General features: G+C 36.3%; 1 protein-coding gene across 1 annotated transcript; it reads right to left on the reverse strand.

The window, feature by feature from the left end:
• Positions 1-10,003: 10,003 nt before the first annotated feature.
• LOC149217556 (cysteine-rich receptor-like protein kinase 42) lies at positions 10,004-13,606 on the reverse strand. The gene is made up of 8 exons (XM_089390277.1): positions 12,692-13,606; positions 12,528-12,572; positions 12,294-12,419; positions 12,057-12,187; positions 11,448-11,658; positions 11,097-11,331; positions 10,825-10,966; positions 10,004-10,706 (listed from the first exon to the last, which is right to left on the reverse strand). The coding sequence occupies exons 1-8, from the start codon at positions 13,518-13,520 to the stop codon at positions 10,494-10,496; spliced, it is 1,932 nt and encodes a 643-aa protein (XP_089246403.1). The 5' UTR covers positions 13,521-13,606; the 3' UTR covers positions 10,004-10,493.
• Between the last annotated feature and the right edge of the window lie 1,006 nt (positions 13,607-14,612).

The following is a 14,612-nucleotide window of genomic DNA, read 5'->3' on the forward strand; positions in this document are numbered from 1 at the left end:
ATGAGGAGATGCTTTGGAATCCCAATTCAAGTTAGATTTCACCCTCTTTGCTTGCATGGAAAGGACAGTAAGAGGGAGTGAGCCATCCAATGTGCTCTGGAAATCATCCCAAAAGTAAGAATATTGTTGACAAAAAACAAATGTGAAACATTAATCCTGTTAGCGAATCTATGACCGTTGATAATACTTGAGACCTTTGCCTTATTAATTTTTAGACTTATACCATCCATGACCAGTATGAAGAGAAAGGGAGAAAGAGAACATCTCTGTCCCAATCCCCTTCCCACCTAGAAAAAACTCGATGGGGATCCATTAGCTAGAACAATGGACCACACCAAAGTAACACATGCCATTATCCAATCCACATTGCGCATAGTGAGTCCAATTTTAGTCAATATAAGCCACAAGAAAGAACAATCTACACATTCACATGCCTTTTTTAAATCCACCTTCATAACTAATGCTTCCAGTTTCTTAGTGTGAATGGTGTTAATGCATTCTTGAGTTGTGGCAATAGCATCATGAATCAGACGATTATGTAGGAAGCCAAATTGTTGCCTAGATATGAATTACGAGAAAGTTTTCTTCGTGCACTCTGCTATGACTTTGGAAATTAGGAGGAAGGGTCAAATTTTTTGGAATAAGAGCAAAGAAAGTGGAGTTAATGGCCCCAAAAATCTGTCCAGTAAGTTAAGATTCTTCAACCAAGTCCAAGACATCCTATCCCATCAAATCAAAGAAGTGCATGAAAATATCCACTATCTAGCCGTCCAAGCCTAGACATTTATCTTTCGCAAAATATTTGAAGGCCCGAAGTATCTCCTCATGAGAAACAAGGTGAAATAGAGCTTCAAATTTTTTCCTCATCAAACATGGTAGGATATTCCTCCAATCCCCATATCTGATCCTCGATGCTAACTTCTACCCGGGCCTTGTAGAAATTCTCAAAATATGTGACAACTTCTCTTTGAATATCCTCCATAGAATTTATTGACTCCCCATTATTAGATTTAATATGCCAAATAACATTTTTGTTTCTCCTGTGATTCGCAAAGTGGTGAAAGAAACAAGTATTTCTATCACCTTCACAAAGTCATATAGCCCTACTCTTGAGGTGTAAGGTAGTCTCTTATATCTCTAATATGTGCCTCTTCTTCGCGTACAACTCTTTCAGACAATTTAGTAAAGAGTGAGAAGGCGCCATCTGTTCCATTATCCTGCCAAGACTATCAATTTCTTCCACAGTCAACTTCAATTCCGATAATAGAAGATTTTTTTTATTACATTCCCAGGTTCTCACTCTACTCTTCAGAAAACTAAACTTTTGTGTGATCACAGACATGGTTGATGTCCCTGGCTCCTCCTCCACCATTTTCTAAGAAGTATTAAGCATTTTATTAAAATATTCATCCTCCAACCACACTTTGTTGAATTTGAATGGGATACCCTTACTGACATTCTCCTTCCTCAATTGAAGAACTATAGGAAGATGGTGAGAGACGAATGTACGATCAATCATGATCAGAGACTAAAGTGTCACAACCTTTCTCAATTCATGTAACTATCGCCTAAAATCCTCTCAAGTTATGGAAAGCCTTAGTAATTCCACATTTAAATAGAGCCTTCAATACAATCTAGAAATGGTTATGGCATGAATAATCCCAATACATAAAGAATGGCTTATAATTATTCTTTCACATCTCAAAAATTTGAATTATTTTAAATTAGGTAAAATAAAATAAAATTAACTCAATCATATAGGAATATTAGATAAATAAAAACTAATTAATTAAAAATAAATAAATTGCTTATTTTAACTATTTATTTGGATCCTATAATGTTCCATTTTATTTTATATTATTTATCTTTTTTACTGTTAAAAATTTATCGTTGTATCTCTGATATAAATATTTGATATGTTGATCTTGCTCCAACTTTGTCTTGATGATGAACCTTAATGGGGGTTTGCAACGTGTTGGCCCTAAGATATCTATGTGATTTCGCCGGAAGATCTTTTCTTAAATCATGAATAATAGAAGCCTTCAATATAAGAAATTAATTCAGTATTATAATTTTTTTTTTTGTAAGCTTGGTAGGACTCTCCGATTTTTGAGTTTCCGTATCCATTATTCACCCCGCTACGGAGGGAGGGTAGCACAAGATTCGAACCCAAGATCTCTGGTTCGGTGAGACTTCATTCCACAACCATCGCCAATTGAGCTACCTCACGCAGACTAACTCAGTATTATTTTAACCATTACTTTATAAATTATAATTTAATTCAAAATATTTTGGAATAACCCAAAATTATTTCTTAATATTTTAAAATTTAATTATTTTAAAATTAGTAAAAATATTGAAAATTTTGATATATTTAGCTTATGAACTACCTTCAAAATTGTAAAAAATAAAACACATGCAAGAGATAGAATAAAGATAATCAACCCCTAATCCTAGATAGTCAAACATCACATCTGAGAATGAACCAATATATCATGAAACTATCAAACTCGTCATAATCTATGAAACCAAATAGAGTGTTTGACATGCTTGATTGTGTCAAACCCAGTAACACATTATCACACAGGATCATTGTAAATACACCCTTATTATAATCAATGGAGATAACTATAATAACAAGGCATTGCCTTACTTTCACCTTGGCTCCATAATGCTTAATGAAATATTACCCCCTGCGGAGTGGACATTAGATGGAATCCTATAAGTAGCTACTTCCAATGATCGATTATTGCTTGATGTGTCCTTAGGGTCTCACACAAGATTAGTTGTCACACGTTCAACTTGGTTTGGAGTGGCTAATACACACTTCTCATTTATGAAAGTAGGCCTTGTGGGTGAAGGAATATGTTCTTCCTCACCTGTCAGCATGGACACCACCTATGACATTCAAGGCCTCAATGTTGCACCTACTTGAGTGCACAAAAGACGAATTTTAATCACTCTAATCCCTTCTTCCCATGAGTAACTACCCTCCAATGTGGCATTCATAAACTTCTATTACTCTATCTTCGTTATATAGTCTCCACATCTGGTAATCACCAATATCAGCAAAACCATAAAACATTAGTTAGCAAGGAATCATAGTTTTTGGACATTTTAGAAAATTCTATTTTAAAGATGAGGTCCACTTGTGCCATACAACTTCAATTAGAAACTCCCTGTGTTTAGAGATATTGTTGTACTTCTTTCTTCCGTTGATAATCTCGAGTAGAAGCACTCCAAAGCTGAATAGATCTTCTTTCTATGTCAATTGTCCACGTAAGGCGTACTGAGGCACAATGTAACCATTGCATAATCGAATCTCCATCTCTTAACCCTCTTAATATTATATGATCCTTTCTCATATATATGAGTTGTAATAGGTTCATATCCTACAATTTATTGAATCATTTTTGGAACATTAAGAGATTGAACTATAGGGAGAATTCTTACAAAGTTCCTGCAACTCTAGTGTTAGCGTGGCTTTCATCTTCTGCAAATAGTTTGGCTAAGCCAAAGTCTACTATTTTGGGTTAGTATTTATTGTCTAGTATAATATTGCTTACTTTTATATCTCTATGGATGATTCGAATCTCAAACTCCTCGTGAAGATAAGCAAGCCCGCATGCAGTCCCAACTATGATTTCATACTTCTCTCTCCAATTAAGTAAATGTTGTTTTGTTGTATATACATATATTGCATCACAAATAGTAAATTGTTGTATTAAAACTTAAGAAGCTATGTGCACAAACTTGAAAAATTCCAAGATTCAAGCAAATATTAAGAATTTAAAGAGAAAGCAACAACAAACCGAATATAATCTTCTCGAGACTACTGTTCTGGAGGTATTCATAAACTAGCAGCCTTTTTGACATTTCAATAGAGAAACCAAGAAATCTCAGTAGATTCTACTGTTGAACACAAGTGATGAGATTTGCCTCATTTAGAAATTCATTGTCTCCTTGAGTTGAACTTATATTCTACACTTAATAGTAACCTCTCTACTATCAGGTAGAACCCCCTGAAGATCAATGAAATTCAAAATTACTTTTTGTTCTCCATTATAACTGACTTGGACTTGCTACCTACTAGTATGTAATTCAATGGAAGGAAATGATCCTAGGCCCTTAACTTGAAGATGGATACAAACCCTCATTCACCAAGTTTGTTTTATGCTTTAAAATTGAAGGTAGCCTTCCTTATATTATCATATTTTAAAAATGAGTTGTAAATTTGACATAGGAGGTGACAAGGTAACTTCCCCTTCCTCATATGTTAAATAAATTATGTAATGAAATAGGAAAAGAGTTCACCACATACAAGATAATAAGGTGCACACTAAATGATTGAGTAATTTTGGAACCTCTGGTTTGAGAAATCTGTTTTGGGTGAAAACGAAAGAGGCCTATGGCTGCAATTAACCCAACCAAAGCAGCCACTGCGCCTAGAGTTATCCCAAGCACATTACGTTTTTTTCCTTCTGCCAATTTTAACACAAAGCCTCACCATTAGATTGGCCATGTTAAATTTTACCAAAATGTACAAAACTAGTTTATTCTTATCATTGTAAAATATGTGAAGGATGATACCATATGATGGAGTCGGTGGCGAGGAGGTAGGAGTATGAGTTTCGTCTACTTACGAAGTGTTAGCATTAAATTTGGCATGTTTAATTTCACCAAAATGTACAAAACTAGTATACTGCTCATCATTGTAGAATGTAAAATTATGTGAAGGAACATACCAGATGATGGAGGCGGAGTTGATAAAAAGCTATAAATCTCGTAATGCAGCTTGTAACCCATGGAAGAGTAGTCCACATCTACTTGTATCTTCAGTAACATTAATACCTCTTTTTACGTAGCCATCATAAATGTACATGTGAGGAAAAGATGAACCACCTCTTCCATCACCCCACCACATAGATAACATATGTCAGGACCCTAAAAACCCCTTCTTGTAAGGTTCTCCCACATGAGTACCCAATTATGGTAGACCAACCACAAAAACACTTCAATTTTAAAGGGACCTCCCATCGCCATGCTTGTGATAGCAATGAGATAGAGTTCGAAAGCCTATTCCCCTGTGTTATGTAAGAAGATCTTTCTTGACCATAATTTTTACAACATTCTCACACCCTTCCCATGATATTTTATTTTCCTTGTCAGTTAACATAATAGTTGCATCACTAATCCTAAATCGATATCAATCCCACTCTATTGCAAAAGCCTCCAGGAGCCCAAGGTCTCTAGAGTTCAAACAACTTAGGATAGGATATGTAGACCATCTATGGCTTGAAAGGTGGATAAGTGTATGGATGCCCAATGGATTTAAACAGTTGATAATAGGAGCAAAGAGTAAATGTGAGCCTTCCATATCTTAATGGAAACTACGCCAACTATAATATTGTCATCTGTGTCGAACTCCCAACACAAGTTTCCCACAAGCCACTACTTAGCTTGCATCAAACTTCTCTATACATATAATGCCTTCTTTCTTCATGAGCTCATTCATTGATCCATGCCTCAAGGCTAAGATTATTGTGATATTTATCACTAACAAAATGTTCTGATAAACCTGCCCCATTGAATGCTTGCCAAGTTTTTTAGCAAGTAGAGCCATATTAAATATTTTTGTCGCTATAATGCCCTATGCCCCATTGACCTCATTCCAAGAGATAACATCTAGCCAAACGAAATGAATTATATTTTTCTTACATGCTCCATCCCAAACGAAATTAATGATTATCACATCTATTCTTTTGATGATTGCTTTGGATAGTTTAGAACGGTGCATCCAATAAACTTAAATACCCTATATGATAGCTTTGATCATGATTAGTCTTCCTCCGAGGGTCATCCACTTATGATCCAAAAGTGTTAATTTTTTTCAAACATTTTAATTAATCAGTGTAGTCCCAACACTTGTACTTGTTTGGCTTTAATAGAAAGGCCAAATACCTCAAACTACTTGCCAACCTACTCACTTTAACTTTAAACAGATTGGAAATCTCCCCTACAGCCTCCGCTTCCAACCTATTAGTAATCAAATTTAATTTTTCTTTGTTCATTATGAGCCCTGACGCATCCCTAAATATAGTGAGAATATAGTGAAAATTCATCCATTCATATATATTGGTTTCCCCAGTAAAGAGGACATCATCAACAAACATGAGGTGTGAAATGTTAGTGCATCTTGTGACTGCAACTAACAATTGTCCCCAATGCTTTAGCTTCTTTGATATCTCTAATTAATCCATTTATGACCAATATAAATAAGAACGTCGATAGCACACATCCCTGTCGAAGACCCCTTATGACCTTGAATAAATCGGTTGGAATCCCATTAATGAGAACAACCATTCACTGAAGAAATACATTCCATAATCTAGTCTATGAGCATGCGAGCAAACCTAATTTTGTGCAATATAAACCTAAGGAATTCTGAGTCAACGCAATCATAAAGCCTTGGTCAAATCAATTCTCACTAGACATGCCTCCAACTTGCGTAATTTGGTTGAGTGGATGCATTCGTGGGAAATGGCCACGATGTCTTGAATTTTTCGACTAGATAAAAAAACAAATTGCTCCAATGTAATCTATATTTTTTATTTGATTAGCAATTAATTTGGAAACAATCTTATACATAGAATTGCATAAGGATATATGCTTAAAATCTATAAAGGATGAAGGACTGGTCTTTTTGGGAATTAGAGTAATGGAGGTGTGATTATTAAAACTTGGAATGGAGACTAGAAGTCATGATTCTTTAGCCATGTCCAGTATATCCAATCCCATTAGGTCTTTGAAGTGTAAGAGAGTTTTACTGGCCAACCATCGTGGCCAAGGATTTTTTCATGAGTTAGGGCTTTCATTACCCCCTGTAGCTCCTTAATTGATATTAGCCTTGACAACTCTGCATTAGTCTCTGCATCCACCATCTAGGGGAAGAGGTTAGTGAATTCCAATTGATTAGAGTTTCTTATTCAATCCTTTTCCCTAAATTAACTACAGAAGTAACGAACTGCCTCTTTGTGTATATCCTTCTTCTTAGTCAAGACATTATTCCCCGCATCTCTAATGTTCCATATGGTATTTTTCTTCTTCATTTTAGAGGCTAGGTTGTGAAATTAATGTGTATTCTTATCCCCTTTCACCACCCAAGTAGCCCTGCTTTTCAATCTCCATTCTTCCCCTTCAAGTTTCAATATCTTATGTTTCCTAGTCGCTAGATTAAGGAGAAAATTATTTATAGATTGAAAGAAGAAGCCTGGGCATGTGGGGTCATTCAAGACCACATCCTCCCTATCGATGTCACTCAAGTCCCTGATAAGTTACTTTTTCTACCTACAAACCCACAACTCTACCTCTATCTTCAACCTTCTCAGCTTGTGAAGGACCACCACCATTTTGGGAAAATAGGGTGGCTCTAATGGAGTGAGCTAGGAGGCTTTGACAATCTCATCAAATTCCTTCTCCTATAACCACATGTGATTGAACTTAAAAGGGATAGCTTGCAAACTATTTTTCCCTATCCATTCAAGGAAGATTGCATGATGGTCATAAATGTCAGCGAAGTATATCCAAGACTGGAGTTGGCTCATTCTATCATTAAATATGCATGTATGAGAAATTGGTCCAGCCTTTTCGAAATTTCCTCCAGCCCAAATCGCCCATTCCTCCACATCAGGCATAGGGAACAAGGGACAATATCCATAAGAAAGTTATGATCAAATAAATCCTTGAACTAACTTGCTAAAGGATCTAGTTTTCCTTTCTAGCCCAAAACCTCCTCATTTGTCATTATCAAGTTCAAATCTCGAGCCAATATAAGAGAATTTAGGCCCAAAAGCCCACTCACATAAATTCAGTCCCAAAATGTCTTCTGATTAGGGTACAAAGCATATGTATTAACAATACGAAGTTGATGTCTTGAACCCCGCATATAGCCTGTAAAAATTATCCTGACAATTGATTTATATGCTTTAAACAAAAACAATTGGGGATCCCACATGGCTGCTAACCCCCCCCCACCCCGTCGAGAGGCCCAAGGCACACATCGCATATATCTCCCAGGTAGGACAATTTTTGATTAAATGGTCCATAATTTTTTTTTATCAATCATTGTTTCTAGAAAAAGAATGACAAAGGGCTCCTTAAGTTTGATAATGTTGAATAGGGATCTCCTTTTATGGCTTAACCCCAAGCCCCTCACATTCATAGACATCACTATCATTAAGGCGGGGCATATGCAAATATATCCCCTCTAAGGACCAGAGATATAGAGACCTCCATAGTACCAATATCATTGTTAGAGAAACCTAGATCAATGGGGGGATATTGGGCTCCTCCAAAGCCTCTGAAAAATAAACATTTAGATTTTAATAAAACCCCATGCGGGAGGAAACTTTCTTATATTTAATACCTCACTTCTTCTGAACTGTCACATTCTTCCTCGATTCAGGGTTGACAATCAAATCTTGTTCCTAAAAAAACCCTTCTCAATGTTCAAGGGCTCAAGGCCAAAAGCCCCCTCTTGGGCCAACATTTCAAAATATGTATCCTTAGATAAGAGTGAGGAGGAATTCCCTCGGTAAGTCCCAAAATGGTGGGGCGAGGAACATGCATCCCTTGGGGAACAATAGTTATCAACTTCATTCTCCTTGGTCATGTAAATAGGTGAGTGGGACACTAGAATTTTTCTTAATGTGGCTTTTGATGATAAGGAGGCCTGTAAATGAGCTTGGCCCATAGACGCACCCTGTCCATGCACTAAAGGAGCCAAAATAGTAGTTTGTACTTACTCAATTGATGTCACAAAAGAATTAAAAGGAATATTTGAATCCTCTAGTGTGGTCGAGTGGTCTGTAATTCGAGACCGAAGGACCAAATCACCTTCAAAGGATGTGTCTCGACATTTTGTCATCCGTGAATATGCCAATCCTGGACCTTCCAAGACTAAGTGCCCCAAAAAAACATTGGACATTCTGCAATCAAGTGTCTTGTGGCATGATAACCCAAGCACCTAAAGGGGACACCCCAATAGTTAACCTGTTGTTGGAAAGAAAACGACCCCCAAATGATATCCAACGTAGTCGAAAGGTCCCCTATGAATTCAAATTCCACTAGGACCTAGACAACCCTTTTATCTAGAGCTCCTAGGAAACCCTCATCCACATAGAAAAAATTACTAATCTTATTCGCAATCTCCTTAATGTTTATCTTGAACCAAAGCTCCAACGAAAGCCCCAGAAACTTCGTCGAAAGAAATTTTCGCTTAGGAATATATAACCAAATCTCCTCAATCTCTATAATTATATCGAAGAACTAAAAAAATTTGAATTTCCATTCAGGTCACAATATTTAGAACATTCAAATAGCTATCTAAAACAAAATATTTACAAATCTCTACTTCGTAGTCAAACGTCATGAAGGGAATTTTAGCTTTAAAATTAACTTTATCTTCACTATATAGATAATGATTTAAGTGAAATAAGTATTTTAAAAAAAGAAGATATCTCTATTAGTAAAATATGTCAAGAATGAACAATCATTTAAAACAACTCTAAACATATGATAGATGAGATGTGAAAAGTGTCACAATCTTTCTCAAATCATGTATGTATCTCTTCAAATCCAGGAAAACCCTTTTAAATCCACAATTGCCAAATAAAACTTTCCATACAAACTAAGAACAATATAACATGAAAAATTACAATACATTAACAAAAATAGTTCAAAATTATTTTACAATATCTTAAAAATTTAAATTATTTCAAAATAGTAAAAAATAAAAATAAAAATGAACTCAATATTATTATAAACAATACATTATTTTACAAATTCAAAATATTTTGAAATAACCCCGTATTATTTCTTAATATTGAATTTATAAGAATCTAAATTATTTCGAAATCAATAAAAATATCGAAAATCCGTTAATATTACTTTAATATTATTTTAACAAATCTTTTACATTATAAATTGCTTCCAGATATCTCGAATACTATGAACTATCTTGAAAATTTGTGAAAAGAAAAACATAAAAGAAAAATGAGAATAAGATACTCAACCCCAGTCATATGGAGTCGAACATGACATGCGATAATGAATCTATATCATTAAACTTTCTATCTCATCATAGTCAAACATGACATGCGATAGTGAATCTATGAAACCAAATAGGGTGTTTGACTTGCTTAACTGTGTTAAAGCCAATATCACATTTACGCACCAGTGTAAATGCCGCCTCATTTACATCAATGGAGATAAACATAATAACGCAGTTGTCTATAACGTGACATAATAACAAGGCGTCGCCTTATTTTCACCTTGGCTCCATAGTGGTTAATGAGAGATTACCACCTGGGGAGCGGACATGGAAGATGTGCTACGATAGGTGCCTACTTCCAACGACTGACTGTTGCTTGACGTGTTGTTAGGGTCTCGACGAGGAGTCACATTACCACGTTCAGCCAATACACTCTCCTCATCTACGAAAGCAGGCCTTGTGGGCAAGGAATATGCTGTTGCTCACCTGTCAGCATCGACACCACCTGGGACATTGAAGGCCTCAACGTTGCGGCTGCTTGAGTGCACAGAAGACCAATTTTAATCACTCTAAGCCCTTCTTCCCCTGAGTAACTGCCCTCCAATGTCGGATCCATAACTTCTAATGCTCTCTCTGCCTTATACAGTCTCCATGTCTAGTAATTGACCAATGTCGACAAAACATAAAAACATTAGTTACCAAGAAATCATAATTCCATGGACATTTTTAGAAAATTTCTACTTCAAAAATGAGATCCAGTACAAGAGCCATACAGTTTCAATGAGAAACTCCATGTGTTGAAGCAAACTATGGTTCTTTCTTCCGCTGATAATCTCGAGAAGAAGCACTCCAAAGCTGAATACATCTGCTTTCTCTGTCAACTGTCCGCGTAAGGACTCAGGCGCAATGTAACCACTGTGCAATGTTTCGTACAATCAAATCTCCATATCTTAATTGTCTTAAAATTATATGATCCTTTCTAATACATATGAGTTGTAATAAAGTTTGGAAGATCAAGAGATTGAACTGAAGGGAGAACTCTTACCGAGTTCCTGCAACTCTAGTGCTAACGTGGCTTTCATCTTCTCCAAATAGTTTGGCTAACCCAAAGTCTGCTATTTTTGGTCGGTATTTATCGTCGAGTAAGATATTGCTTGCTTTGATATCTCTGTGGATGATTCGAATCTCAGACTCCTCGTGAAGATAGGCAAGCCCACGTGCAGTTCCAACAATGATTTCATACCTCTCTCTCCAATTAAGTAAATGCCGTTTTGTTGTATCTACAATTATTGCATCACAGACAGTAAAGGAATTAGCAATGTACGTACACAAACTCGAACAATTCCAGGATTGAAGCAGAGATTAATTAGCAGTGAAAGAGCAAGCGAGAACAAACCGAATATAATCTTGTCGAGACTACTGTTGTGGAGGTATTCGTAAACTAGCAGCCTTTCTGATCTTTGAACAGAGCAACCAAGCAATCTCACTAGATTCCTGTGCTGAACACGAGTGATGAGATTTGCCTCATTCAGAAATTCATTGTCTCCTTGCCTTGAACCTATATTCAGCCGTTTAATTGCAACCTCTCTGCCATCAGGCAGAACCCCCTGAAGATAAAAGATTCAAAATTATTTTTATTCTCCACCAGATGCATCAGATGTTTAGACTTTTTTCTATGGACTTTTTAAGTGCATGCACATAAATCAGATTAAAACAACATTTATTTGTCTCAGAATGTTTATATGTGATTCTATTTATTTGTCTCAGCAAGGGGATAGATTACACAGTTGACCTGCATATCTATTCCTGTAACAGTTTTTTGGATGGCCATTTACCAATTTTTGGACAGATCTACGAATACATACTGGACATGTATCTGAAGAATGTAATTTTATTTCTAATAGTAAAATTAAGCTTTTTCTTTTTGCTGAGAGAAAAAAACTGACCTGGACCTGCTACCTACTAGTATGTAATTGAATGGAAGGCAATGATCGTAGGCCCTTACCTTGAAGACGGATCCAAACCCTCCTTCACCAAGTTTGTTTTCTGCTTTAAAATCGGAGGTAGCCCGCCTTAGAGTATCGTATTTGAAAATGAGCTCCAGATTCACCATAGAAGGCGATAAGCTAATTTCTCCTGTCAGAACAATTATAGATGTCTATTTATCTTAATGAAATAGGTGAAAAGTTCACCATATAGAAGCTAATAAGGTCCACATTGAATGATTGAGCAATTTAGGAACCTGTGGTTCGAGAAATCCGTTCCCAACGTTTTCGGCGAAAACATAAAATGGCTATGGCTGCAATTAATCCAACCGAACCGGCTACTGCCCCCAGAGTTATCGCAAGCACATTACGTTTTTTGCCTTCTGCCAATTTTCACACGGATCCTCACCATTAAATTGGCCATGTAAAATTTCACCAAAATGTAAAAAATAGTTTATTCTTATTATTGTAAAATCTGTGAAGGGTGATACCGGATGATGCAGCCGGTGGCGAGGGGATAGGAGTATGAGGGCCATCTGCACACGAAGTGTGAGCATTAAACTAGGGCGAGGTTTAATCCCACCAAAATGTACAAAACTACTCTACTCATCAATGATGAATGGAGGCGGAACATACCGGGTAAGGCGGAACATACCGGGTAATGTAGGCGGCGGCGAGGAGGTGGGAGCATCGAAAAACTGATAGATCTCGTAACGCAAATGGCAGCCCATAGCATAGAAGCTTGCTCCATTTGATCCGAGATTGCAGTCAAATCTCTGATGAGCATTGTTCTCTATTATCTGTGTCAGAGCGTAAGATAAGCAAGAGTTGCAACTCGCTTGGGACAGATCTCCCCAACACTGGGCTAAGCTGGAGATCGAAGGCAATTCATTCTCTTCGAATACATGTGCATCATAAAGTTTGGGACTCCCCACGGCTGTTTTTGTAATATTTGAAAGAACCTTTGAAATAGCAAACGCGAATGTGTCTGACGGGTGAATGGACTGCGAGTTGCAGGCAACACTATAAGGCATATCCTCAGGACTATACTTGTAAAAGTAATAATTGTCGTAACGTAAGAAGCAGCCTTCTAGTTGAAGGAATCCAGAAGTACTGTTTTTACAATTCTGAACCAGCTGTGTTTTTATCGTCGATGCACAGTATTGGCAAACCGAAGAATTTAAATCTCCCCTGCACTGAAGAAGCCCATAAACAGAATCATTGCTGTTTTGCCCAGACTCAACACTCGTGGTATTGAATCTAGTCATGGAAACGTTGGCCACCAATGATTCCAGAACATGGTCTAGATGAAGATGGCTACCGTTTGTATACTGGCCAGTCCCACAACTCTTCCCATCCCAAACAACATTTGTAAAATTTATCGGTAGACCCACTGAGAGGTGCAGACGCGTCAATAGAGTGAAGGTAAGTAGCATGCTTCTCATTAGTTGTTTCATCTTCATCGCCGTCGCAGCGCACGACATGAGCTCTACGCTTTTCGCTGCTGCTGCTCCTATATTAATGCCGGACCTCGTAAAGTTTTTGATGAATGGAGCTGCTCGTATCTTCTCAGGCCTGACAAACTAGTGCACGCAACTTGACCTTTTATCATGGATCTATATATTTTTTCAGGCGTTTTTAATTCTCATTTCATTTTATTTAAGTTTATTTATTTTTCAGAAAACTCGGTTCAAAATGAAAATATTAATAGAAAATATTAATATTAAATTGTAAATTTAAGTATAATAAAAAAATCTTCTGTTTGAGAGTGGGTATGATGCTACTTACATGAAAGCGAGTTGTGGTTGTCAATATATTCACAGACTGAAAGGCGCAAACACGTCAATACACTGGGCATCGTGATTGAATATGAAATTTTTTAAAGGGTAGTCTATCGATTGGAAGGCGTCGAATGGGCTTTATATATGATTTTTTTTTTAAAGGTATTTTTTTGGGAACGGGTGGAATGGGTTATCTACCAGCATAGTGTTGAAATTATAATTTATTATTATTATTATTATTAATTTTTTTAATATGGTAAATTTATTATAATTTCATTGTTAAATAGAAGAATAAGAAATAAAGAGAATAAAAAAAATTGAGAGAAATGGTGAAAAAGAAAATTGGGTTAAAAATGATTAGGATTGACACTAATGTTAGGGGATTTGATATAGAGGATTATAAATGTGTAGTTGGCTTTGAAGAATGACTCACTTTATATCCATTTTCCTATAATACCAGAGATCTACTTTGTTTTATCCTCTAAATTTAATCCCCTAACACTAATGTCAATCCTAGTCATTCATAGCACCTCCTCCTTCCTTATTTCTTTCTTCCCTTTCTTGTTTTTCAACCTTGCTTATTTCTCCTTATTCTCCTTTTTTAATCTATTCTAATAAAAGCCCTTCTAATCCCCTTAACCCTTTCCCTAAAACCAACCACACCCCTATTCCCTTCCCTTCTTTTTATTTTTCTTTCTAATTGCACCCTTTATCAATATAACTTAATCTCTAATTTTGATTTCTATTTTAATTACTTTTTAATAATCTAATATTTTAATTCTTTTTACTTCTCTT

The sequence above is a fragment of the Pinus tabuliformis genome, chromosome 1_1 (assembly GCF_031772625.1).
Source record: "Pinus tabuliformis cultivar Carrire ecotype Pingquan chromosome 1_1, CPIR1, whole genome shotgun sequence".
Classification (NCBI taxonomy): domain Eukaryota; kingdom Viridiplantae; phylum Streptophyta; class Pinopsida; order Pinales; family Pinaceae; genus Pinus; species Pinus tabuliformis.

Bases quoted from the DNA above. Each gene is read 5' to 3' on its own strand.
- LOC149217556 (XM_089390277.1), bottom strand. From the start codon at position 13,520: ATGTCGTGCGCTGCGACGGCGATGAAGATGAAACAACTAATGAGAAGC. The intron at 12,573-12,691 runs GTATGTTCCGCC...CTTCGTGTGCAG, and splicing joins GCCGCCGCCTACATTACCCG to ATGGCCCTCATACTCCTATC. The intron at 11,332-11,447 runs GTTTGTTCTCGC...CAATAATTGTAG, and splicing joins TCTCGACAAGATTATATTCG to ATACAACAAAACGGCATTTA.